This window comes from Calidris pugnax, unplaced genomic scaffold (genome assembly GCF_001431845.1).
Source record: "Calidris pugnax isolate Ruff unplaced genomic scaffold, ASM143184v1 scaffold273, whole genome shotgun sequence".
Classification (NCBI taxonomy): domain Eukaryota; kingdom Metazoa; phylum Chordata; class Aves; order Charadriiformes; family Scolopacidae; genus Calidris; species Calidris pugnax.
The window spans coordinates 14,454,074-14,480,510 of record NW_015094508.1 but is presented as its reverse complement, the minus strand read 5'-3'; the positions used below and the strand labels follow the sequence as shown (position 1 = coordinate 14,480,510).

General features: G+C 42.3%; 2 protein-coding genes across 9 annotated transcripts in view; both read left to right on the top strand.

Annotated features, from left to right (window-relative positions):
• The window catches only part of ZNF131 (zinc finger protein 131), a 29,845-nt gene extending 21,367 nt beyond the window's left edge, over positions 1-8,478 (top strand). The window contains exons 6-7 of one of the 2 annotated variants that reach the window (XM_014964890.1): positions 3,495-3,625; positions 6,212-8,478. In XM_014964890.1, the coding sequence (XP_014820376.1) occupies positions 3,495-3,625; positions 6,212-6,874 (794 nt within the window). In that variant the 3' untranslated portion in view covers positions 6,875-8,478. The remainder of the gene's footprint in view (positions 1-3,494; positions 3,626-6,211) is intronic. The other variant, XM_014964891.1, reaches the window with a different exon arrangement.
• Positions 8,479-10,732: 2,254 nt separating this feature from the next.
• The window catches only part of NIM1K (NIM1 serine/threonine protein kinase), a 33,655-nt gene continuing 17,950 nt past the window's right edge, over positions 10,733-26,437 (top strand). The window contains exons 1-3 of one of the 7 annotated variants that reach the window (XM_014964892.1): positions 11,297-11,425; positions 13,254-13,417; positions 15,604-15,699. The gene's annotated coding sequence lies outside the window, so the exon portion shown is untranslated. Of the gene's footprint in view, positions 10,862-11,294; positions 11,426-13,253; positions 13,418-15,603; positions 15,700-20,694; positions 20,757-25,495; positions 25,511-26,437 lie in introns of those variants that run through there. The other 6 variants (XM_014964894.1, XM_014964893.1, XM_014964897.1 and 3 more) reach the window with 6 other exon arrangements.

Genomic DNA, 26,437 nt, shown 5'->3' with positions numbered 1-26,437 from the left:
TTCCATTTATAAACAGTTGTTGGCAAGTCTTTATTCCCTGTGAAGCACGGAGTGTTTCTCCATTACGAGCAATCCAAATACAAGCTACTTAACAATAGTATTTTCAGAGAAAAGTTTGTGGCAGATTAACAGAGTAACCCAAATATCACAATACGTTGGTTGTTCCTGCAATGAAGGATTCTGGAGACAAAGCAACTTGGCGTATCATGGGACGTACAGACCACTTTCTAATTATCTATTGTTACAAGTATAAAGCATGGAATCTAATTACTTCTGGTTTTGCATTTTCAAAATCCTTAAGGTTAAAATTAAAACAGATGCTACTGCTTAACTGTGGGCTCCTAAGGTCAGTGCAAAAAATCCCATTCAGCCAAAGGCTAAGTTCTGAATTCTGTACAGCACCGGTTGAATGCTCAAATGAAATGAAAAGGCCTGGGACAAAATGTCCTACAAAGTATTTGATCTTGTTGCTGCTTAATCACAAGACTAGCAATAACATGAAAATAGCAACTGGGGCAGAAATAGCCACCTTGTCAGTGTGATGTAGGATATTTTTTTTTGTGATGTAGGAATTTAACATTACCAATGGCTGTTACCTTTGTATCAACAATAGAAAGGAAGGAGATCTGTGGAGTTTCTTTCTCACTCATGCATGCAGTGCCTTAGGAAGCTTCTGAGTCTCTGAAAAAATACCTCAGAAATGTCTCGCATGTTATGTATGTCTGAAAGTATTAACGAAGTAATCTCCAGAATTTATAAAGAGGGAGGAGTTTCTGTCTGATCTAGTTATTATCTTTCTCCCCTTTATGACAGTGGATGAGATTTCACTTGCCAATCATTAAGTACCGCACATGACAAATTCTGCAAGGCTGCACTGAAGCAATGAATATCTGTCGAGTTCAATAGCTCTAATTTGTCTTACACAAGAAAAGCAATTTCCTCATACAAAAATAAATCTTAGAATGAAGCTACTCCTCTCAACAGGCTGATATTTTGCAAAGCTTATGTTCCCTAGCAGAAAGAGACACTGAACAGCTTTGATTGCCTCTGATTTTACTGGGAATTTTGACTGCTGAATAGTTCTCAATCTTAGGCATTCTTGATTATTTTTTTTCTTGTTGCCCTTTTATGGAGAGTGTGTGTGTGCTCACGTGGGTGCAGATGAAAGTAAAGGAATCGTGATGTGCTCCAAGCAGCTAAATTAATCTACCCTTGTCTGAAAAACTTGTAACTGAAGTAATTTGTATACAGACCTCCTAGTAAAAATTAATCAAGGTCTTTGCCATTCTTGGTAAATCTAAAATATGTTTTACAGGAAGCGTGCTTTAAATGGCAAGTAACATCTTCCATAGGAGTGAATAAATGGACTTTATTTATGTACCTTGAGAAAATGATCCCAAGAAATTCATTTAATAAACGCCTGCCTCTGGTGTGTGTGGGGGAAAAAAAGTAATAACTAGGTTTACTATTTCTCTCTAATCCCAATCTACATAATGATATGGTAGCTTCATGGTTATGGTTTAATTCCCTGGTATTTCTTCCATATTAGGCAAATAAAAGTTAATATGTTGTTATGAATTTCTTTGGGTTAAAAATATTTATTTGGGACAGTCTCCTTCCTGTGACTCTCAGATTAGAAAGGACTGGCACAATATTGGACTATCTCCAGTGAGATATTTCTGTCCTGTGAGTTACCATTGGCAATTGAAGTCTCATCTCTTCTCATAAAGGGAGAAAAAGATAAGGCCAAACCTCTCTCTCTTTGTAATATCTCCCTTAGGTGAGACTAAACTCATAGCTGGATGCTACACCAGGAGGAGAAGCAAGTTGTCACCTTTAGCAGAGGAGTTTAACCTCCAGCTGGCCAGTGTGTTTCTCAGAGAAGAGAGGAGACACCTGGCGTGCTCTCTGTGTTTTCCATCACTGCTGTGGCTGGTGCACCCCAGCTCACGGCGCTGATTTGCACTGTGCAAGAAGTTGGGCAATGTCTTTTGGTCTTTGGACGTTGCCACCATTATCTTTGAATTGTCACTTTCAGACATTTTCGGGAGAATAGGTTGGAGATTACTGAAGAATCTGAGTAAGAATAGAATAAATCTGTCCCTGACTGGTGTCTTGCTCCTGGCAACTACCTAAATGTAGCCAGGTCACAGGGCAGGTGAAGGTCTGTGGTGTGAGTTTTGCTCTGTGGTACCCACCAGTTGCTTGGGCAAAGTCCATGACTTTTGACCTGCAAGACTTAAGGCAGTTCAGCATCCTCTGCACTACCTGTACAACAGCCTCCAAAACCATAGCATTTTGGAACGATTAAGGGGAATGTTCCCAACATTTAACATTTTTCAGTAGCCTTTATGTATATAAATGAGAATTATAGGCTACTTGTGGCTTTTTTTTGAGCAGTTAATTAGGAATTTCTGAATATCTTTATTTCTGAAAATACAGGTTTATTGGCATTCCATCTCAATAGTCTATAACTACTGCATTCCTGAAAATGCAGGCTTTCAAACTAGATAGGATAGATTCTTATGTTATTCCCTGAAATGTCTTGGCCTCTTTTGGAGTTCATTAAGATGTTTGTTTCAGTAGCGATGTTGGTGTCAGTACCTCCACAGATATAATTATCAGACTATCAGAAGAAACACACTGTTCCTAACTTTTTGTACTTTAATTTCCTTGAATTTCATTGTGTTTGTGCATGATGGAATTAGTAAACAAGAGACACAAGTTGTTCTTTGTTACTACTTGATGACAGTAATAACAATATACTACTTTGGATGAAAAAGAGGAAACGACCTGTTTTCAGCCTCCCCTGCTGTTGTCCTTAGCTGGCTTCTGTGTTTGGTACCAGGTTTGAAATGAAGTGAAAGGAATTTTTATCTTCCTTATGCCAATTTACGTCCCACTGTGCTTCTCTTCACTGGAATTTGGGGGGCAGGGGAGGACACAATGGGGTGTTTGTTTGTTTGTTTTAATACTGATGCATTGTTATTTCATGGTCATTCCATGCCAACTTCTTTTTCTGGAGCTCAGTTTCAGCTCTCAACCATAAGCTGCTACTGTTTTTGAAAATAAAACTTGGTATTATTTAAGCACTTCTTTTATGTGTCACATCATAAATTTACTGACATGGATTCTTTAATTGTAAACATTATCAGACAAAAAGAGAGAAATAGCTGCTATTTCATTAAGATATTTTGTCAGAACAGTAATCTAATTTCCATAAAAACTTAAGTGTACCTTAAATGGCACTGGAAATTGTTACCTTTTTTTTTCAAATTAAGAATTATCACTCCACGTTAGGTTTTTGCCCTTTTATTTACAAAAACAAAGTTTACATATAATGTCTTTCTCCTCTTCTGTCGAATAATCCAGTTTGCCACATCTTTACAGCATATTTATCAAGCTAAACAAAAGGGAGAGAGGGGAGGAAGAGAAAGGTGACAGAAAACTGGCTGGTTTTATACACTTACAAATCCCTGTATCTGTCTTAACAGGTGAAAAACCGTTTGAATGTCCAAACTGCCACGAACGTTTTGCTAGGAATAGCACGCTCAAATGTCACCTGACGGCCTGTCAGTCTGGAGCTGGAGCCAAAAAGGGAAGGAAGAAGCTGTACGAATGTCAGGTGGGTACCTCCTTCCTGCGCTGGGGCAGCGTGGGAGCACGCAGCAGGAAAGGCAACAAGGGTGGGCTCACGTTTCCAACAGCTACTTTTAGTAAAATAAATACAAGGATTGCATTCAACCACAACGTGCAGATAAATTCTTGTATCTAAGTAGTTCTATTTAAAATACAGAACTACTGATAAGGAGCCTCGTAATACTTGAAATCAGGGAGATTCTGTGTTCATCTGCATTTTACTGATCCTCCTGCTTCCTTTGCAAGGTTCTTGATGCACTGACCTAGGTCTTTACCAATTGTGAGCATGCTTCACTCCAGTCCAAAATACAAAGTGCTGTTTTATTTCCTATTGTATTATTCTTCTGTTGGACATCCAGTATATTGACTTTGTCTGGAAAGTCATTCCAACTTATGATGGTAGTCTGTAATGTCTTCTAAGGAAATAGAAATGCTGTAGGTAGATTGATCTGTAGGTACTTGATCACTATACATAATGGACGTTTCAAAAGTTGATTCTGAAAAGCTGGAAAATACAGGAGCTGAGGTTTGTTGTAGCATTTTTATTTGCCGTTTTGCTGCCCCACTGCTCTGACAGTCTCAAACAAGAACACACTTACCTCTCTCTCAGATGCTCTTTCTCTCTGCCCCCTTCTCTCTCTCTTTTGCTCTTTCATGCTTACTCTTTCGCTTCACTCTTTTTCCCTCTCTCTCTCCCTCTTCTCTCTCTCTTTTTCTCTTTCTATCTGTTTCTCTCTTCCTCCCTGCCCCCCCCTCAGCTTCCTCCTCGTCTTTCCCTTCCTTTCTCTCTCTGTCTGTTTTTCCCTGAAGGCTCTCACTCAGTTCACAAAATGGCTGTGGTTTGAGGTTAAATTGGGTTGTATAGTGAAGAAAACTGCTGGATACCAGCTTTATTTGTTCCAAAACAGAGAGTGATCTTATTCACAGAAAGCACTGAGTACTGTAGGAGATTAATTTTGTGTTGCTGATCAAATCAATTAATGTGAAGTGTCACTGGTGCTGTTGCATCATTTAGTTGTTATGCTAGTCTGAAGTTAATGCTTGGGGCCATACCTTTGTCTTAAAGATAAGTTTGTTCTGAATGTGAGAATTACTGTGTAACAGAAAGTTGTACCTAATGGCTTCAATGAACATACGGTTTTGTCTTTGTGACCCTTTGGTCTAATGGCTTGGTGTCCTAGCTTTCTCTTTCTAAATGGAAACATCCTTTCACAGATGTTGTGAATATGGATTAGTGATTCTTCAGCCCGTGGAAACTACAGCAATTCTTTGACAAATTTTTCTTGATCCTTTTCTCACTTTAGAACTAAGTGTGAATAGTGTTCAATAAATAAATCTTGACTCACTGACCAAAGAGCAGATAACAAAATTGTACTTCTTTGAGCACTTTTGGTGCTCTTCAGTGTATGCCTCAAGTACTGAATAAGGCTCCACGTGGCAGGAATAATTACATGCTTGGGCATTGCCAATAGTCATTACCTTTATGTATGACTAAGTAATTTTGAGTGCTGATCTATAAGGTTAGTATTTTAACACGTGTATGTACAACTTCATTCTAAAGCATGAGCCTGGGGCGGGGGTTGGGGGAAGAGCATGACACTAGCATCACAAACCCATTTTGACAGACTTCAAAACCAAAATGGAGATATTTAGCTACGCTACATACACCTGCTCTCGAGTTAATCCCTGTCAGATACTCCATCATCCTTCTGTGCTGTTGCTGAAAATTATGAGGAGATGAAGCATTCTTTTTCAAAACAATTTGCCAGCAATGAAGGCATGCTGAAATGGACTTGCATGGACAAAGATACTGAGCCTGTTTCTTTATTCCAAACCTGACTCTACTCTTCTCTCTCTCCTGCCCTGGCACCTCATTCATTTCTGCAGTCTCTGTGTGTTGTTTTCAGGCTACTTACCTTGCTGCCAGCTGAAGGGAAGGAAGTGTGCTCGTGTGCTATGTGAAAATAGTGTGTCTGCAGTTGAGGCAACACTTCTATCTGGAAGGGAATTAAAAGGGATGGAGTTTTAAGAAGATTTTATCTGCTGAAATCTGTGTCATTTTGGTTTTTTTTTTTGAAATGGCAAAATGGGAGAGTTCAGTCTAGCCAGTTAGACCTCATAATGCCATGAGCAAATGAAAGCTGATAAGGAAGAGCCGGCTGGTGGTACTGCATCTAGATCTTCAGTAAAAGGCCAATTTGTATTACACTTTCATTGTACAGTATTACTACATAAATAGCTTTCCACCCAAAACTCTAGTACCAGACATTTATTGGGGCATGATACTGTACATGAATTTCACATAAGGTTAAAATAAGAAAACTTTCAAATGCTGTACTGACTCATAAATTTTGTAGGTATCCTGTGAATGCACAGCTCAAAGTAGCACACTGTTTTTTAAAAATAAATAATACTAGGTCATCTTCTTATCTGAAGCTGACTTCTCAGCTCTTAACCTCTAACATATGGGTTTTTTTAATCCAAGTAGGAAGAAGCCATGCTATTTATCTGTAGCCATGATCTGAAATAGGCGCTATTGGCACTGTTTAATATACTGTGTCTTTTGTTTCAGGTTTGCAACAGTGTGTTTAACAGCTGGGATCAATTCAAGGATCACTTGGTAATACACACCGGTGACAAACCCAACCACTGTACTTTATGTGATCTGTGGTTTATGCAAGGCAGTGAGCTGAGAAGGCATCTCAAAGAAATGCACAATATTTCAGAACGAATAGTGGCAGAAGAGGTTCTTCCAGTGGAAGCTGTGGAAGCTGAACCAGTAACATCAATGACTATAATAGAACAAGTGGAGCAAGTTCATGTCCTACCAGTAATTCAGGTACAAGTGGATCCTGCACAGGTGACTGTGGAACAGATGCACCAGGATCTCATACAGGACAATCAAGTGAAAGGCACACAGATAGATGAACTGCAAGAACAGGTGCAAATTAGCTACTTGGAAGTTGAACATATTCAGACTGAACAAGGAGCTGAAGTTCACGTGGAGCAGTTACATGTTGAGCACGTAAATCAAATACAGATGGAAGAAGTTCAGGCAGAACTTATAGATGGAACAGACCTCGAACAAGTAGAATATGAAAGTGTTGATCAAAGAGAAGCGGAAGAAAAGGAACCTAATCAAGTAGATGATGCAGATAAGGAAGATCAGGAACAAGCCGAAGACTTAAAAACTCAACAATTAGTGGACACACAGAATGAAAAGGTGGATGACTAGGACAGATAATGACACTGCAGGTTCAAGAATGAAATACCAAATTATTTTTGTTAACTTTTACATTGGTTTTTGCACCACGAGTGCTCACCTTTCCAATATGCTTTCCAGTATGTCCTTAGGAAGCTGGACAAGTGGACCAAAATTAGCCTTCTTCATGAACAACTAATCTTCTCTCATGTGAAAAATAACTTTCCCATTCATGTAATACCATGGAACAGAAACTACGGCAGACAGGGACAGCTTTGTGAGGATTTTAATAGTGAATAGCTTGTATCATTGTTACCCCATCCCTGGGTATATGTGAGGGTAAGTTCACCTCTTTTCCTCTTGCAACAGAAGCAAACTCCTGTAACAGAATGGCAGAGTGTCTCCGGCAGAAGAATCAGTAAAATCTGGTGGGTTCTGTTGTAAGTGGCAATTGGGTACTTCTGAATTTTCGGATTAGACTGTTTGCTGTGTCCTAACAGCGGTCCCTGACTTTCAAGCTGGGGAAAAAACATTGTTGCTGGAGGTCCCTGAGCACAAAAATCCTGTGCCTTTTCAACACTGACTGGTTAAATATCCACAAAGTTCCTAGAGTGTTCAAGAACTTAGTTCAGTAAAAGGCAATGTAGGTGATGTTATAGTGCTTTATATTTTTGCTTAAAACTGTCAGCTACTGGTTTTTATTTTCTTGCATTAAATTTAGAGACAGGGGGCTGAGGGAGGAAACAGATTCCGTGTCGAGGCAGCGGGACACTCTAAAAGGAACACTTTAAATAGGAAAAGCTCAGTACAATCTGTGGTAAACATGAGCTGGAAGAAAGCTACCAGCAGACTCTTCTTTTATAAATTGTCATTTTTGAAAATGAGTATGTTTAAACATAAATACATAGGAGACTTGTCTATATGGTATCAGGTTCCTGGTTTTTTAAACCAATTCTGACACTTGACACAAAGATGTGCTAAACATAAAAGTAAAAGCCATAGGTATGAGTGCTAAACTGTGGGTTGAAAAGTAGGACTGTAAATAATTTAATCAATATTAGACAATAAAACAATACCAACCATGAAATGTTGCATTATTTGTTTCATCCAATAAATTAGGAACAACTGAGTGAGCAGCAGTTACCGTGCCAGCTCTCTGTGGTAAGAATCAATCTCATTTGTAATAAAATTAATAGCTCTTTACAGTAAAGTTAGATTTGTTTAGAAAATCATTGTCTAGTTCTTTGTTCAAGGATGCTAAGGACTTCTAATTCTCAATTATTGCCTTGAGACTAGAGGTTCTCCACACTTCTGAAAAACTTTCAAAGCCTTAACTGCAGGGAGGAATTTTTGCAAGGATGTTCCCTAATACTTTTGGTAATCTTGTAGATCTTAGTTAAAAATCAGGCTTTTCTATTCAGTCTTTGAATGCAGATTTTTTTCCTGGGATTTGTGCTTTTATTTAGTCTCATTCAAAATGATTCTTGTGTTTCATCATAGCCTTCGAGAAACTGTTGCAAAACAAACGTGGATCTCAATTAAAATTTCAAACAATTTGATTAATGTAACTTGCTTCCTTTTTTATGGTATTTTGTGTTTTCTGAGGTGCAAGTAGTATGTGATGAGATACTATGTAGAGTGAAGGATGTGGCCCAGTGTTAAAAATGTTGGTAAAGGTTGGCTATTATATTTATACCTGACATCCGATAAGCTCATCTTTTGATAACACGGAGGGGACAGGCCTGCTTGCTTAGCTGTGTAACTGCTTTTTTAGGTATTTGTGCATATAGACACAAGGTCTGAATCTGTGGAATTAAAGGAACAATCTGGCTGTGTGTCTAACCAATGAAACTAACCTCTAGATAATCCAAGTCCAATGTAAATTGAGCAGTTCCATGGTATTGGTAGCAGGGCTGCGGTTTGGTAAACACAGCTGGGCTCTTTCTTTGTTCTTCTGTTTGATCTCCCCTTTTCAACAACAGTTCATTAATTTGGTAGGAGAGAAACCTGTTGTTGCGCCCGGCAGTGCCCCATCCAGCCACCCTCTGAGCACAGCGGGACCATGAGCAATCCCTCCCTCATCCAGAGGGGAAAGGTTCTCCTCAAGCAATAGCTCCACCGGAGAGCCTTTCCCTTTGCTACTGCCTCTTCCCTAAAATTCCCTTCCCAAATGGGTGAAACCCAAATTGCTCCCACCTGTGGAGCTCCTCATGCCTCCTTACTGCAACAGCTGATACTGGGGAAGGGAAGACTGATGGGGAACTGGGAGTTCTGGCTGCTGCCTGGAGCAGCCCCCTTGCCATCATCCTCTTTCTGCCCCAAATGTCTGTATAGACACACAGACCTCTCCCGAAGTCTTTATTATCTGTGCATCACTGGAAGGGTTCCTTCTAAAAACAGATATCCTGCTGGTCCCAGAGCTCTGGGTTGTGCAAGTACTAGCTTGTAGTTTGCAATATCATAGCATATGGGGTGAATGCTTGAATTTACACCAAATGAAACTAATCAGCTAAAGCAGTGGGGTCTAGGCAGTGAGAAACAGAAAACTGGGAATGAACAAAACCTGTGAGGTGTGTCTGGATATAAAATAAAATTGAGCATTAAATTGACATGGAGGTTAGAGGTGGACTTTTAGATTTATATGTCATATTCATGGCAGGCCATAAGCTATTTCTGAAAGCAGAGCAGGGAGGGGAAAGGAAGCTGATCAGTAGTTCAAGAAACTTTATTCAGGCAATGTAAGAAAGGACTAGCTGCTTTTTTTTTTTTAAAAAAAAAAAAAAAAAAGAGTCTTCCTGAGCCAAAGCCTTTCATCCGCAGGCTTATGAGGATGAAATCAAATGTCAGTCCTGTGTGGTCACTAAAGGAAGATGATGCAGCCTCTGGTTTGTTTCACCTGCCTGTAGTGGAACTTCTAAGTAGCTACCGTTGCAGAATATTGTACTCTTTTACACAAACTCTGTAACTCATTATTTCAATGAGAAAACATTTATAACAGATGTTTAGTTTGGTTGCTTATTTTTAAGGGTTGAGGAATCTTTTCTATAGGGACTATCATGAAAATGTAATGTGCTGTAGGGTTTGCTGGTAGTAAGTAATTTGAGAATGAAACCAACCTGTTGATGATGACAATACAGGCAAGTTGTAGCTTTGTCAAACAACTGGCAGCTCGGGCAGGTCCAGCAGAAGCTGGAGCCCTGTCCCTACGCACCAGCTCTGACCTAGCCCTGCTTCAGCCGTGGCTGTTCCCGGTTCCATGAACACATGGACATCCCTGCCAGCGCTCAGGGTGGACGACGCTCAGCGCCATGGTGATTTCTGACCAACGAGGCCTTCACATCCATAGCCGTCTCTGATGGCACGTCTCCTTCCCCTTCCTTCAGCGAGGTCTGGCGGCCTTTGGGGGGAAAGCATTTGTACCGTTAAAAGACCTGAAGCGAGGAAGGAGGGGGTGCAGGCGGCAGCTCCCGCGGTGCGGGTCTCCCGTGTGGGGACAAGCGGTACCCGGCGGGGATGAGGGGAGGCGGGGGCCGGTGCCTGACCGCGGGGGCCGCCGCCGACGGAGCTGTCCGAGGTTCGGCTGCAAAGGCGGCCCCTCAGCCCGGGACAGCCCCCACACACCCTCCTCAGTCCGGGGCTACCGGCCCCGTCAGCCCGGGACGGTCCCCACACACCCCCCTCTGCCGGGGCTTCCGGCCCCCTCAGCCTGGGACAGCCCCCACACACCCTCCTCAGTCCGGGGCTACCGGCCCCGTCAGCCCGGGACGGTCCCCACACACCCTCCTCAGTCTGGGGCTACCGGCCCCCTCAGCCAGGTCGCCGGGAGCTGCCTCTCCCGAGGGTCGCCGTGGCGGGTGGGAGCGTGGGGAGGAAGGCGCGTCTCCGCCACGGGAGGGGAGGGAGGCGGGCAAATGGCGGGCCGCCTGACAGGAGCAAATGGCGGGCAGCGGCGCTGAGGCCCGCGGTGCGGGTCCGGGCGGCGGGAAGGGGCGGCGAAGTCCCGGCGGAGCCGGCGGTCAGGTACCTGCTCTTCCAGCGCAGCCTTTCCCCAGAGCTTGGCTTGTGCCCCGCTGCCCGCCCGCGCTTTAACCGGGGGGCGGTGGGGAAGTGCCCGCCGGTGCGAACAGTTCTTGTGCCGCTGGAGGGGCGATAACGGCGTCAGCAGGGCAGTAGCTGCTGTTTTAATTTGTGTGTTAATTTGCCAGGCGCTGCGCTGGGGGCGTGGGTCGGTGCCCGTGTGGGTGGGCTGTAATCACCAGGTGAATGCAGGTTGTTGGAGAGGCACCTGTGTCCCGCCCGACGCCCCCCGGCCCCTGATGCTGAAGCCTAAAGCCGAAATATTTTCAGCCGAAGAAATCCCATTTTGTGCTTGACGTACAAAGTACAGGAGTAATTCCGGGGAAGGAAGGCAGGACAGGCTCCCGTGTTTCCTGGGCTGGGATATTACTCCTTACATCGCGTCGTCTGTTGGCACGGCTTCGGGGGGGCTGGCAGGGCTGCTGCCGGACACCTAACAGCGGGTGTCACGAGAGAAGTGTGTGTCATTTACAGCCTCTCGGGATGTAGAGGGCATCCCCTCGGGAGGTAAGTGGGCATTGTGGCTGATGGTCACCACGCCGTTTGGTGGACACCACGGCTGCACGTGTGGTACCGCCTGTTTACCAGCCACAGATCAGGAGGAAAAGTAAAAGCTGGTGTACTCATTTTCAGGGCGAGAAGGGTGCTTGTGCAGCAAAAACCTGAATTAAATATCGAAATGGGTGTGAAATTACATATATAGTATTTTTTTTCTTGCACTGGGTAATTTCTTTTTAAATATCTTCTCAGAGCTAAAGCTGTTCCAGGGGCTGAGCAATCCCATGGCTGTAAATGAGTGAATAATTTGGTTGAGTATATTTTTTCTGACCACTTAAATATTATCACCCATCTTCTAGTGCCTTTAATTCAGCTGATACTTCTTTTCTAAATACAGTCCTATCCCACAAATAGATGTGAGGATTTCAGTTAGTTCTTGGCAGTTGGTCTGTTTGGGAATTAGAAGCTGATAAACCTGAATGTGCCAATTTTACTATTCTTACAGTTACTTCTTTGGGATCTCTTGAGTGTTGGTTTAAAAATTGCAGGTTCTGGGGTACTTAAAAAACTATTGTCCAGTTGTGGAATCCTTGGCTTTTTCACATGAAAATACTCGAAATAATTTGGTAAACTAACACAGGCACTGCACTACTGCACATATAAATAATTATTGCATATATAAAAATGTATTATTATACATTCTGATCTAGTGATTCTGTTCTGAAGGCAGTTAAGTCACCTGGAAAAGAATTGGTTGTTCAGAGCTCAGAGGTTTGTGATCGGTGGCACGGAGTCCAGTTGGAGGCCTGTAGCTACTGGTGTTCTCCAGGGGTCAGCACTGGGTCTGGTCTTGTTCAAGGTATTCATTATCCACCCGGATAAGGGGACAGAGTGCACCCTCAACAAGTTTGCTGATGACACAAAACTGGAAGGGGTGGCTGACACACCAGAAGGCTCTGCTGCCACTCGGAGACCTGGACAGGCTGGACAGTTGGGCAGAGAGGAACCTGATGAAATTAAACAAGGGCAAGTGCAGGGTCCTGTACCTGGGGAGGATTAACCCCTGCACCAGTGCAGGTTGGGGGCTGACCTCCTGGAAAGCAGCTCTGCAGAGAGAGACCTGGGAGTCCTGGTGGACAACAAGTTGTCCATGAGCCAGCACTGTGCCCTGGTGGCCAAGAAGGCCAATGGCATGCATTGGATGCATTAGAAAGAGCATGGCCAGTAGGTCGAGGGTTATCCTCCCCCTGTACTCTGTCCTGGTGAGACCGTATCTGGAGTACTGTGTCCAGTTCTGCCCCTCTCCCTCATTCAAGAAAGAAAAGTAACTACTGGAGAGATCCAGCAGAGGGCTGCAAAGATGGTCAAGGGACTGGAGCACCTTTCTTATGAGGAAAAAGAAAGGTGCTCCAGATCTGGAGAAGAGCGAAATGTGAGGGGATCTCATCAATGCATATAAATGTCTAAAAGGCAGGTGTCAAGCGGGTGGAGTCAGGCTCTTCTCAGTGACACCTGGACAAGGGGCAACGGGCATACACTGGAACACAGAAAATTCCATCTCAACATGAGGAAGAACTTCTTTGAGGGTGACAGCACTGGAACAGGCTTCTCAGAGATGGTGTGGAGTCTTCTTCTCTGGAGATACTCAAAATGCACCTGGACATGATCCTGTGCAACCTGCTGTAGGTGAACCTGCTTTGGCAGGGGGGTCGGACTAGATGATCTCCAAAGATGCCTTCTAACCCCTACCATTCTGTGATTCTGTGATTGTAGCCACATTACAATATATTAATCAATTAGCCCTTTGCTAAAAAGGATTTTTCTTTGGATCATGTAGGTTGAACTTCATGGGAGGATTTTCTGGACTTCCCCACTCAGGATTTGAGATGCTCTTTGGAGAGGAGGTGTTGCAGTTTCCTACTTCACCAGATACAGAGCGCTGACCCAAGCAGATATGGCATCATAGCAGCTGTAGTGCTTTGCCTGGGGAAAGCACAAGAGGTGGTTGTAAGATATATGTTCAAAAGGTGCTCTTTGCAAGGGGGATTTGTGGTTTTTGGTTTTTTTCTGGAGGCAAAGTTACACTGGAGGGGGAACATACACATACTGAACCATACAGGCATGTGGTGGGATTAGCTGCTTACTGCTGGGAACACCACACAACTTTTGCATGGACAGTCTTGGCCTCTGGTGTTCTTCCGGAGCCCTGGAAGTTGATAGCATTTGCTTCTCTTCCTGATTTTCACTGTGAATCAGGGAATAAACTGCAACCTTTGAAACTCTTGACTAAGACTGAGAAAATCTTCAAGGACGGCTCTACTGGGTGTTTGGAAAAAAGCAGTCCTTGCAAGGACAGCTCCCTTTTAGGGCACTTGGCAAATATGAATCAGCTCAGCTTCTGACTGTTTCTGTAAAGTAGGTAAATGACTTTTATTTTCCCATTTGTTTTTCTTTTTCTGTACTTTACTAGTGTTACACAGACTAAATAATTCTGCAGGCAGCAGTGGAACTGAAAACACTGTGCAGCTTCCTGATTTTCTTTCCTGACTTTTATGTGGAACATAAAGTCAAAGACTCTTCTCCTCATGACAAAGAAAACAAGTTAATGAGAAAGATAACTCCAAAATAGAAGTCAGCATGAGTCTTGCTTGAAATATGAGAGGACTTTGCCTAATGTGGGAAACATAGCATAATAGTAACTTTATTATGTTTATAAAATAAATGCATATTTGCACACTTAGTACCATGGAAAATTAATTGGAAAACACTAAAATTTTCTAAGAAATAAATTTCAGATAACACCCAAGGATGTTTCGTTGCTTCCAGCATTCATTCATAAGCTGAACCTTTCTTTCCCTCTGGTTGTGAATTGGTATTTTAAGATGCAGAGAGAGTTAGAGATTATACCAATCTCGATATCTGCAATGAAATCACTGTAAGTATGTCTGTGCTAGTGATAAATTTTGTTAGTACTGCATGGAGATGGATCTGCTTGGAGAGGATTAGTGGGATACATTTTCTGTTGGTTGTCATGACAACCATAAATCCATGCAGCTGGACTGTGTGTGTGTTAATCCTTGCAGTTTAATCCAGTTTCCAAATCAGATCATCAATATTGAGCTGCTAGATAGCAGCTGGTTTAAATCCTCACCTTTCCCTCCTCTTAGAACAGCGCCTGGAGTCCAACCGATGGTCCTCCCATCTTCTGGGAAATTCACAGTGTTAAACCATGGAGCAATTTGCTGCTGTAATAGCAATGTACGACTTGGTTCAGTTCCCCAAGCCCAACACTTTTCAGGTGTTTATAATAGGTCATTGTTTTCAGTCTAAATTATTATGTCATTTGTATTTTTGAGATTATACCAGAAGTTTAAGAACTCTTTAGTCCCTCATTAAGATAATGTGCTTCTTACAGTGTGCAACAATGAGTGCTGATACTGTCAAGACTTCTAAAGCTTTTGTTGCAAAATGAGAAAGTATTTAATCTGGAAGGAAGTTAGAAAATGTGAGTATTCACTGCAAGGCGATTGGATTGTGCTTAAGAACTCATCTGGCGTTGAGCAATTCAGGAGTACTATTCCTGGTTTGAATTGTTCATTAGTTATAGATCCCCTTATTATTATTTTGCAATCACTATGTTATTTCTTCCATAGTTTTTCCTGCAGTTTGCTGAAACGTGCTCGTAAACTTCAGTGTTTGTGGAAGCTTTCATGAAGTCAATGTAACCAGGCCCAGTGGATGTGTTCAAGGGGGCCTCTTTGAGATGCTGCATTTGTCTAACATGACAACCCTCTCCTCCACAATAGGCCCATATATAATGCTGTTTTCTATACTGCACAGTTGAAAGAATCAGCTTTTTTGAGTCCTGCAGGAAGTGATTGAGCTGGCAGTTGTCTTCTCTGCCCTGCTAGGCCACTGTGAATTGGGTTAATTCCGAGAGGGACAGCATGAAACTGGGCTAATGTTTTCTATACTGCACAGTTGAAAGAATCAGCTTTTTTGAGTCCTGCAGGAAGTGATTGAGCTGGCAGTTGTCTTCTCTGCCCTGCTAGGCCACTGTGAATTGGGTTAATTCTGAGAGGGACAGCATGAAGAGCTGCAGAGGAAGAATCCACCAGTGCTTTCCATTTTCAGTTTCATTTTTATACACAACAGTTACCTAAGTTTTTTTTTCTTACTGGTTACAGGTTGCACAGAATCCTCATTTAGAAACCTGGTTTTGCAGAAGTCAACTTGAAGAGTCTCTGTCAGCTCGTGGCCAAGCCTTGTCTGATATTCAGAAGGTACAAAAATTACACTGTAGAATTGAGCCTGGGGCTGTGCTCTTAAATAAAGTTCCACTTCTTTGGCCAAGCACGGCATAATTGCACTGAAGGAGAGCTGGTGGCTTACCAGCATCAATAAATGTAACATTTAAAATGAGTAATCAGTGTTTAAATCCCAGTGGCTCATTTTCATTAGCATTTAACAGGAAAGCCTTGCTTTTCCAAATCCAGTGGAACAAGTAAGAGGAGCTGGAATGAACATTATGAAACAGTTTATATGCTTGTTGCCCTGGGCTGGTGATAAAGCCTAAACATCGTCTTTCTTCTGCTCTTCCACCTTCCCCAGGGTGTCTGCTGCTTTGTGTGCTGGTGGCCTTGGGCTGATCTCCTCCAGGTTCCCTGAGGCAGTTCTTCCCACTGTGTTTGTCCACCCTGTGTTGCTTCACCCACAAAGCAAGTCGATGCCGATGCACTGATCTCATACACATGTTAATTTTATTAATTTGCTAACAATTAGCTCATTATTATGTTAATTTTTAGGTTTTTTTACCCTAAGCATAAGAAAACATTCTTGATCAAGTACTTGATTTAGATCCATAGAGTGTAAAGAAACCTCCTGCCATCAGCCATTAGTGTCAGGTTTTCATCTGTAACCTGCTCTTGCTGCTGATTTTTTGTCATTGTAGTTTATACCTTTATCATGCCAAAATTGTGCATTTTTTTTACGAACAGATTGTCCATAATTTAGTTCCCAGCACTCCTGTACCATATGGTGGCATCACCTCTTAGTTTTACAGCTGCACCCCTGGGCTGGGAGTGGTGCCTGGAATGTGCTCAGGTGAGGGTCAGTCTCTGGATGCCCCCTTAGATCCCCCACCCTGTCAGCTGCCTGGTTCCATAAGGCTGTGGGCCACCGCCTGCAGTAGCCAGGCCTGTGTTTGCTCTCTCAGCACCAGTACTCAGGTCCACTGTAGGATTTGGCTGTATAGTTTAATCATGTTACCATTTTATAAGTCAAAAAAATGTCAGGCTGCTACTTCTGTGTCAGCATTGTTTCCTTTCGGATGCTGGCGGGCTGTGAAATGTCACAGCCGGGGAGCTTGCATATAATTACAGGTTTGCTTCATTGTAACGTATTTGGAAATATCTGTTCTTTGGGAAACTATTTATCACCTGGTTAAAGTGGTGCTTCTCATGGAGAACAGTATTTATTGATGATTTAGTTGCTTTTTATATTTTTGAAGTGTTGGCATTCTTTACATACTTGTGTTTGCGTACGTGTTTTTCTTCTATATAATTGTTATTTAACACTTGGAAATGTCCTGAGATGTCTGCTGCTGTCAGTGATTGCCTTTACCCCAGCTTAAGTGGCAGAGGGAAGGAGGGTTGGGAAGCAATGAGACTCTGCAAACTTTTCCCTTAAATTCTGGTTTCTAGATTTACAATATCTTATGTTTTTCTATCTAAGAATGGTGTGGAAGGAGAAAACACTTCTCAAACAATTGTTTTAATCCTCTGCCTCTAGCTCTGACATGAATTTCTAGTGAGTCTTTCTAGAGTGTAGTTTTAGGAGCATTCATGAAAATAGCATTTGAAAGGTTCTAGTGGTCTGGAAGGTATTAACGCTGATTTGTGAACACAGCTGCTGTTTCATATTTTCCTTTTTAGTAGCTTCTCCTAGAAGTGGCTCCTCCTTCATAAAGACCATCATTGTCAAGAGAATAAAGGTGTAAGAAGTGTGTGCAGGTTGTCTGGATAAAGAGCTAAAGCTTTAGAGCAAATGTCATCTGCCGTGCTCGCTTCTTGCTTCAGCCTCTGCTGTACCACTCTGTCCCCTCTTGAAAAGCACAGCCTTAGGATGAGCGAGGCCATAAATATCTCTCAGCAGTGCACAAGGTTCTTTGAGCTACCAAAGAGCATGCCAGAGGGGCACGGGGATTTGAGTTTTCCAGGAGCAATCAGCCACTATGGGTGTCATGCTTTCCACTCTCCCAAAGAGCTGCCTGGAAAAAGCTGCAAGGCATTTGGATGCATTTTTGACCTGGACGAAGGGATGGAATGTACCCTCAGCAAGTTTGCTGATGACACAAAACTAGGAGGGGTGGCTGACACACCAGAAGGCTGTGCTGCCATCCAGCAAGACCTGGACAGGGTGGAGAGATGGGCCAAGAGAAATCTAATGAAATTTAACAAGGGCAAGCGTAGGGTGCTGCACCTCAGGAGAAATAACCCCCTGCACCAGGACAGGTTGGGGGCTGATCTGCTGGAGAGCAGCTCTGAGGAAAAAGATCTGGGAGTTCTTGTGGACAACAGGATGACCATGAGCCAGCACTGTGCCCTTGTGGCCAAGAAGGCCAATGGCATCCTGGGGTGCATCAAGAAGACCATGGCCAGCAGGTCAAGGGAAGTCATCCTGCTCCCTACTCTGCCCTGGTGAGGCCCCATCTGGAGTATTGTGTCCAGTTCTGGGCTCCCCAGTTCAAGGACAGGCAACTGCTGGAGAGGGTACAACAAAGCGCCACAAGGACGATTAAGGGCCTGGAGCATCTCTCCTACAAGGAGAGGCTGAAGGAATTGGGTCTTTTCAGTATTGAGAAGAGAAGGCTTAGGGAGATCTAATTAATGCGTACAAATCCTTAAAGGGAGGGTGTCAGGAGGACGGGGCTGGTCTTTTCTCAGTGGTGCCCAGTGACAGGACAAGAGGAAATGGGCACAAACTTGAGTATAGGAAGTTCCACCTAAACATGAGGAGGAACTTCTTTACTGTAAGAGTGGTGGAGCACTGGAACAGGCTGCCCAGAGAGGTGGTGGAATCTCCTTCTCTGGAGACACTCAAAAACTGCCTGGACAAGATCCTGTGCAACCTGCTCTGGATAGCCCCACTCTAGCGGGGGGGTTGGACTAGATGATCTCCAGAGGTCCAGTCCAACCCCATATGATTCTATGAAGGGGCAAGTTTGCTCCTTGTGTCCTCACCCATAGCTTGTTTACGTGCAGGTGCCCTGCCCAACTACACCACTGCACTGAACAGGGACATTGCAGCCCTTTGTGGCTCTGTGTGCTGTGTCCTTCTGCTTGGAAGGAATCAAATTCAGTGCAGGCTTCCTTCATCTGTGCTGCTGCTGCTGCAGCCAGGGGAGAGAGCAACTGCACTCTCGTCCCTGAGGACTTATCTTCTGGACTGCATTTCTGCAGGTGTCATCCAGAGGCTGGGGGTGCACATGGAGGGCTCTCCTGGGACTGGGGACATTCACCACATCTTGAAAAAGGCTGAGATTCAAGCAGGATCGGATTTTTGAAAAAGCATCAAGGAAACCATTTCAGAATTAGTACTAATGCAAAGTGTCAGCTCTTCTGCAGCGTATCAACAACTGATTTTTAACTTAATTTGAAGTGTAATCAGCTTCTTAATTTGGTGGAGATTTCTGTGACAGCATTTCAGTTGTAATTAACAACAACAACTTGCATCAGCCATGAAGATGTTTTTAAATTATCTACCAAAGCGTTCTTGTTTATTTTTCCTTGGGTTTGGTTTGGGTTTTTTTAATCCCTCATGGTTTTTTTTCTGTCCCAGACCCATTTTAGCTACTTGATGCCACTTGAAACAGCTGATTTCTTGCTAAGGAGAAAAAAAAAAAAAAAAAGAAAAAGATGCAGGTTTCCCTTTAGAATCAAAGTGCTGGAGCATCAGTAAGAGCTGGGTTTGGCTTTTTTCCCAGATGCAGATTATATCATCCTCTTTGCTGCTCTTGGTCCCTGGTGACCCAGGATTTTGTGACCTCCTGAGGGTATGTTTGGCAGCAAAATAAAAGCCTGAAACTATGAGATACCTAGAAACTAGCCTTACACTTCACATGAAAATTTAGTCATGAAGCAAAATACATGTATGGGAATATCCACTGGAGTTGCCAAAACTTCTGTACTCAATGATCAGAACAAATACCTTGTAACTGAAGTTTAGTTCTTGCTAGATGTGCCATTACCTTATTTAGGTATCTTGCATAGAGCTATTCCCATAAGCCTGGAGCCAACAAACTATTTTTTTTTACTTTTCTTCACATGGGTGATAGTCTGGTACGTAAGTTTTATGTATAAATTGCTACACGGGTCTGCATCACAGTTAAGAGTTGTCCTCTTCTCACCACTCTAGGAACTTGCTTTAACAGTGCTTGCAGTTTTCAAGGTGTTCCTGTAGGATAATAGAGCAGTGACAGCATTCTCCTGCGCGGTGAAAGACTGGGCCTGAAACCCTTCTTCAGGGTTTAGGACAGGGATTCAAATACACCACCAAAGTCTTAGTAAGTGCTCCAGTCACGAGGCTGCTTTGTAGTAGTTCTTTTGACCTGGGTTCTGTTGGGTTTGTTTGTTTTGTTTAAAACGGTATGAAAGTTGTTTTAGTCCACAGGTGGAATAACTTCAGGTTCTTTAAAGAAACTGAATTGTTTTTGTTAACTCCACGTAACTGACATATGAGCCAATGCAGGACATTTATGAAAAAATAAACTGTCTTGGAATGTTGACTCTTAGATTATTCAGAGGGAAAAGTTATTGCGATCAATAAAACTTAAAAGTAGGGCCAATCATCACTAACTCACAACAAAGAAGTAGCTTCCTTAACACATGCAGTGTTTCAGAAATTGTTTCCATCAGAGAAAAGCCTGTCTTGGCAGTTTCCTTGTTTTCTTCTTTGTTATTTTTCCTCTGTTCAGTATGGTCTGAGAACTTCTTAGTAATAAAAGCATTTGCATGGCTGGATGAGTACATTGAATGACTTTGGACGTGCTGTGCTGAACTGGGCTGCCCCACAGTGACAGCAATATTTAATTGGAAAGTGCTGCAGTTGTTGGCTCTACAACATCTGGGAATGAATGGGAGACGCTGTTTCCATTGACCCCCACTCCATGTTTTGCTCTCTTCAGGCAAGTGAGGAACAAGCACTGGTGGTCTGTCAGGAGTGAAAAGCCTGTGGTAACAGCAGTGGGTGCTTCAGTGGTGGTCAGAGACAACACAGGAAGAGGAGTTCCAGCAATCCACAGTTCTTGGGGGATTAGTGGTCTTCCTTGGATATTGCACGTGTGAGTCTGCGTTGGGCGTTGGGTATCTGCCTATATATGTGTCTTTGTGATAGGTATATTGCAGGAGTTAGTTAAATTTGGGATCAGAAGGATGTGAAATTGAAGTGTTGAATTCAGGGCTGTAGTGCAGGGGAAGAAAGTTGAGCAAGAACCCTTGAGGTCACACACTTGCATCTGACCCCACTGCTGTTTCAGTTTTTCCACTGACGGAATCCAGGTTTCTCTGACACATGTCCATACAATGAGAAAGGTTTTCTTCTGATTTGATGTTACCATTTGGGTCACCTTAGAGACAAGTATAATTATCTGCAAATGTGAGGAGAAATGCTGAGAAAAGTTTAAAGTCAGAGCAAGTTTTGGAGAATGCGTTCAGTAAATGTGCTTGGGCTTTGACGTCTCACACACTCAGCAACGATCTTGCTGTTGTGACTGGAGGTCTCCACAAAATGGTTACAGAAGAGCCTGGTTTATGACTGCTACAGTATGAAAAGGAGTCAGTTCCTTGCTCATGTTGGAGTCTTTTTCCACCAGGGACCTGAGCTTCAGCTGGCAGATATAGAGACGACGATTGGTGGCAATAGAGTTCCACAGAAATTTTATCTTTCAGAAGTGCTTTGTGAAGAATCCCTAAATTTGGCAGCTTTAGCACTGGGAGTTCACGTTTGCTTTTGGTCTTTACTAGTCCTCCCAACAGTAAATACAACATGGTGTATTTAAGGGATTTCAATGCTGTGAACAGGCACTGCTGCCAAGGCCTCCTGAAATTTAGAGCTGATTTGGACTCTGATTCTGTTTGTATTGATAGGCAAGTTTTACATCTGCTGTGATAATTTTCTTATGTGTAAGACATTCTGCTAATAGAAGGACTGCCAAATGTGTTTCAGTACAGAGGGGATATGGAGATGCTCAAAAGATGTTTGTATTTTATCTGAATCTTGGAATGCAAACACTGGTGAAATCAATGGTGAAATCATTTGAGGAAGGATGAAAAAATGCCTCTGTTTACATTATTTTCTCTGTCTTCCTTGAATTAGTATGTCAGAAATTAGAATAAAGATATTTAAGTTACTCTGAAATAAAAATGGAAAGAAAACTTTGTCAGAACTGGAATTCTCATATGGGCTGAAGGAAGAGAACTCCACTTCACCAGCCCATATTAGAAGTCCCACTATAAGTGTTTTTCATCTGCTTCAATAATGTTGTAGAACTTTTCAAAGAAAGCTCAGAATTCTTAAAGAATATCTTAAATTTAGTGTTGTAATACAAGAACTTCAGAATTAGCAAATTATCCTGGATTCAGCCTGGATAGAGTTAGTTTTCTTCCTAGTAGCTGCAGTGTTTTGGACTTAGTATGAGAATAGTGTTGATAACGCATATTGTTTTAGTTGTTGCTAAGTAACCTTTACATCAGTCAAGGACCTTTTTCAGCTTTTCATAGAAGCTGAGAGGGAGTGCAGACAGGACAAGCTGGCCAGAGGAATACTCTAAACCATAGATGTTGTGCTCAGTATATAAATGGGGGTTGGCCGGTGGCAGGGATCCACAATTGCTGATCAGGATGGGCTGGGCAATCAACCGTCATGTGGTGAGTGCATTTGGTGTTGTACTTTGTATTTACCATTATTATTTTTTTTTCCCCTCTTCCATTACTGTTCTAATAAACTGTCTTTATGTCAATCCATGAGTTTTTCCCCCCCTCCTTTTCTCCCTCTTCTCCCTACCCTACCAGGGTGGGAAGGGCACAAGGAGTGGGCCAGTTGCTGTGTAGTCTTGGTTAAACCATGACACAAATGTATTGCCAAAACTCCTTTACATGATGAGAAATTCCATGTTGGTAATAAAATAGAAAAGGTGAACAGATTCCATCTTCATCAGCAATTTATCGTTTGCATGTCAGCCATCAGGCTAGCAGCCTGGTTCTTCCAGCCTGGTTCCTCTAGTGATCAAATGTTAAGTTCCCAGAGCTTATGAAGTTTTGTCATAATCTGTGTGTGCAGCTTAAGCATACACCAACAACTCCCCAAAGCTGTTGGCTTAACCTGTTTACTTCTCCAAAGTGAACCGTGCATACAAACAATAGTTTTGTGCATTTTTTTGTTATAATGGAAAAATATGAAAAACACCTTAACAGAGTATCAGGAGTATCATCATCAGGCACAGTAAGCAGGAACTGTGACATTGCCTAGAGTGAACAATAGTGAACAATTAGTCTATGTGCACATCAAGTTTTATTTTCATGGACAAGAAGAGAGCACAGTGTGGAAGGAGACATCGTCTTTTTGCTCTGCTTTTGATTTAACAATGCCCACAAATGTTGTGTATGTTCAGTTCTGTACCATGTCTATGAACAATTCTGGAGTTCTATAGGGAGAGTGCAGGAGGTGCAGGATATAGGGTTGATGCTGGCTTTGAGATCAGAGCAGGCTTTCAGAGTAACAGTTACCTGTTTTTTATGTTGAGTACTACCACGATCACTGTGGTAAATGGCTGTATCTTTGCCTTTTGAGTGGTTAGTGGTAGCCCCAGATTTAAAAACGAGAGACGAAAAAGGATGAAGTTCTTTCTTCCAGTAAACAATGGTAAGATATAATTTAGAGGTCATGAGAACAATCTCTTACCAGTCCTGTTGAACTCTGCGTATTGTCACCAGATTAAATGGTGTGATTAGCTGGATTTAAGTGTTAATTTTATGAAGGGGGTGCAAGAGACATGCATTTTCTTTTTCTCTCTCACTTAGTGCTGTGGCACTGAGAAATGCCACTGGCATGGAAAGACAGGAGAGTAAATGATGAAGAGGTGTGACCTCATCACTCTCTACAGCTACTTGAAAGGACATTGTGGAGAGGTTGGTGCTGGTTTCACAAGCAATTAGTGATAGAACAAGAGGGAATGGATTCAAGTTGCAAGAGGGTAGGTTTAGACTGGACATTAGGAAGAGATTCTTCACAGAAGGAGTGGTCAGCCACTGGAATAGGCTGCCCAGGGGGGTGGTTGAATCACCATCCTTGGATGAATTTAAGAGTCACTTAGATGTAGTGTTGGGGGATATGGTGTAAGAACTTTGTAGAGTAGGGTAGATGGTTGGACTCGATGATCCCAGGGGTCTTTTCCAACCCAGATTATTCTGTGATTCTAAGATTCAGTCAGATACCAAGCTTTGGAGGAGCCAAAAGAATCTATTAATCTTTGCATTAGAGGCTGAAAAGCTTAGTGCCAGTGAAGCAGGCAGTTCTAGCTCATGGCAGTGTTGACTCTGTTCACATGTGGTACGTCATCAGGCAAAATTAAAGACAGCATCGTGTCTCTCTGAGCTGCTTCCAAAAATTGCTTCCAATACACGTCTTCAGGAGCTGATTGTGCATCTGCTACCTGAGAGGTTTCAGACTCCTGATGGAACATGGTTTCTAGATCGAGGGTATAGGAGATCAAACAAGTCAAAGTCCCCTCTTAGCTGTAAATATAGCTGTTACTGCAAATGCTGCAGCTCTTTGCATGTCTTTGTTTCTGGACTTTTCTGCTATTGCTCTGCAGTGCCAAAATGACGTAATGTCATTTATAAACTGCTGTGGACAATAAAATATTTTGTTCTTGAGTTTACAGTTCTCCACCATGTATTTTTTTTATAATCAGGATGGTGGAAGGATGCCCTTCTTAGGAAAAGAGTTGCCATTATGCCTTTGAGCTCAGGGGTGATGCATCCATCATGTGGGAACTTGGCCTTTTACTGCCATAAAAGGTTCTGGCCATGCCCAGTCTCTTGTCCCGTCCAGTATCTGGCCAAGTCATGGAGCTCAACCTGAGAGAATGTGACCTTCTGGACTGCCAGCTGTACTTCGTTCAGATTTCAGGGCAACGTTAAGCATTTCTCATCTTGTTTCATCTTGCTGGCCTCCTGGTGTTTGGAAAATCTGAACAGGCTGTTCTTCTGTATCTCTTGCTCCCATTTGTGCTCTGTTCACAAAAGCTATGCTAGAAACCTTATCAGGTCTTATAACTTTTTATTTTTAAATATGCAGTCACTTGAACTGCAAGTGACACTGTGATGTGTTGCCTTTAGTATTATACAAAAGCATCATTATGATTTTAAAACCAGGGTTTTTGTCTCAGTATGGTTTCCTGTGTGCATATAATTTCATATGCATGCCACTTAAACAGCAGTTTCATTCTTAAGTGTCTTGACAAAACCCCCACCCGACAGATTTTCTAGTTTTCATTTTCTATAATGATAAATGGAAAAAAAAAATCTGTTGCACTGAAGCAATTAACACCATTAAAATAGTACAGATTCATAATATTTTGACTCTCTACATTTTCTTTCTTTTTTCTTTCTTTTTTTTTCATTCTGCACATTCTCTTTCTTTTCTTTCTGTTTTGTTGTTGTTTTTTTTTACACTAATTATGAGCTAATCCCACCGATTGTTTTCCTGTTGTTTTTTTTCCACTTTATGGAGAGAAATCGAAGTAGAGAGTTTCTTCCCTTTCATTGAGTTCCACTGCACTCAGACAACTGCCTTTTCTTGTGTTGATAGAGGGCTGCTAGAAAGGGGTAGAGCACTAAGCGAATCCAGGATAGATTAGTCAGTGAATGAAATGCTAGAAGCATTATATTGTCATCTATTTAAAAATAGATTTCTATTCCAGAACGTTAGTCTAATTGGAATAGCTTATAAACTCTTCTGCGTGTCTCTATTCTCAGATGAATTTCTGGATTCTAATTTGAAATTCACCTGCAGATTTCTTCAAATTGAGGGAAGGTGAGGAACTGGAGTGTCTTACCTATAGACTTTTGCATTAACTTGGGATTTTGGATTGTGTGATGTGAATAGTGGTTGTGAAAGTATAGACACTATGTAACTGTCTGCATCAGGGGGGAGTGGGTGTTTGCAGGGAAGATTATGGTGTAAAGATGTTCTAAAATTGGTTTATGGTCTACTTTTGCACATCTTGGCTTTTTGCTTCATTTGTGAACCTTTGCTTCCTGAAACCGTGGAACGTAGTTTATATCTGTGAAATACCGTAGAGTTGGACTTAGGCTTAATTTCCATTTTTGCAAGTTTGTCAAAATCCAATTCCCAAACTTGAACATTGAATGTGTTGTTTTATTAAAATGTTAATGAGTATCATCTGTCTTAGCTTTTGACATGTTTTGTGGTCTTCTGTGTGGTAAATTTTACAATCTTTTGTACGGCAGTTCAAACGCCACATGATATATATTTAGCAGTTCCAAAAATCTTTGGAACAACAATTCCTTTTCCAGTGGATTTAATTAGAAAAGTTAAATGGAAAGAACACTGACTGGTTTCCTAATGCTGCTGGATACTCAGATTTGCCCTATTCTTTCTAATGGAATACAATTTATGTAAGTCTTCAGTTTGACAAAAAATAATAGTCTGCCTTCCAGGGCAGATACTCAACAAATCTCAGTAAGATTAGCTAAAGAAATTAAATACCAGCCAAATTTATTAACATTAGTATTTATTCAAGTCAGGAAAGCTTTTGCTGTTCAAAGGTGATATGAAAAGCAGGATTTGTTGTAGGGATTTGGGATGTAGCAACTTTTTAGCATGACCCTGGCTGTCAGTTGATCCACAGCAAGCTGTGTGTTGCCCTGAGGTGTTCCCCTTCCACGCCGTCCCACCAAGAGGGGTATTGCTCAGTGCCTGCCCTCCAGCACTGGCAGC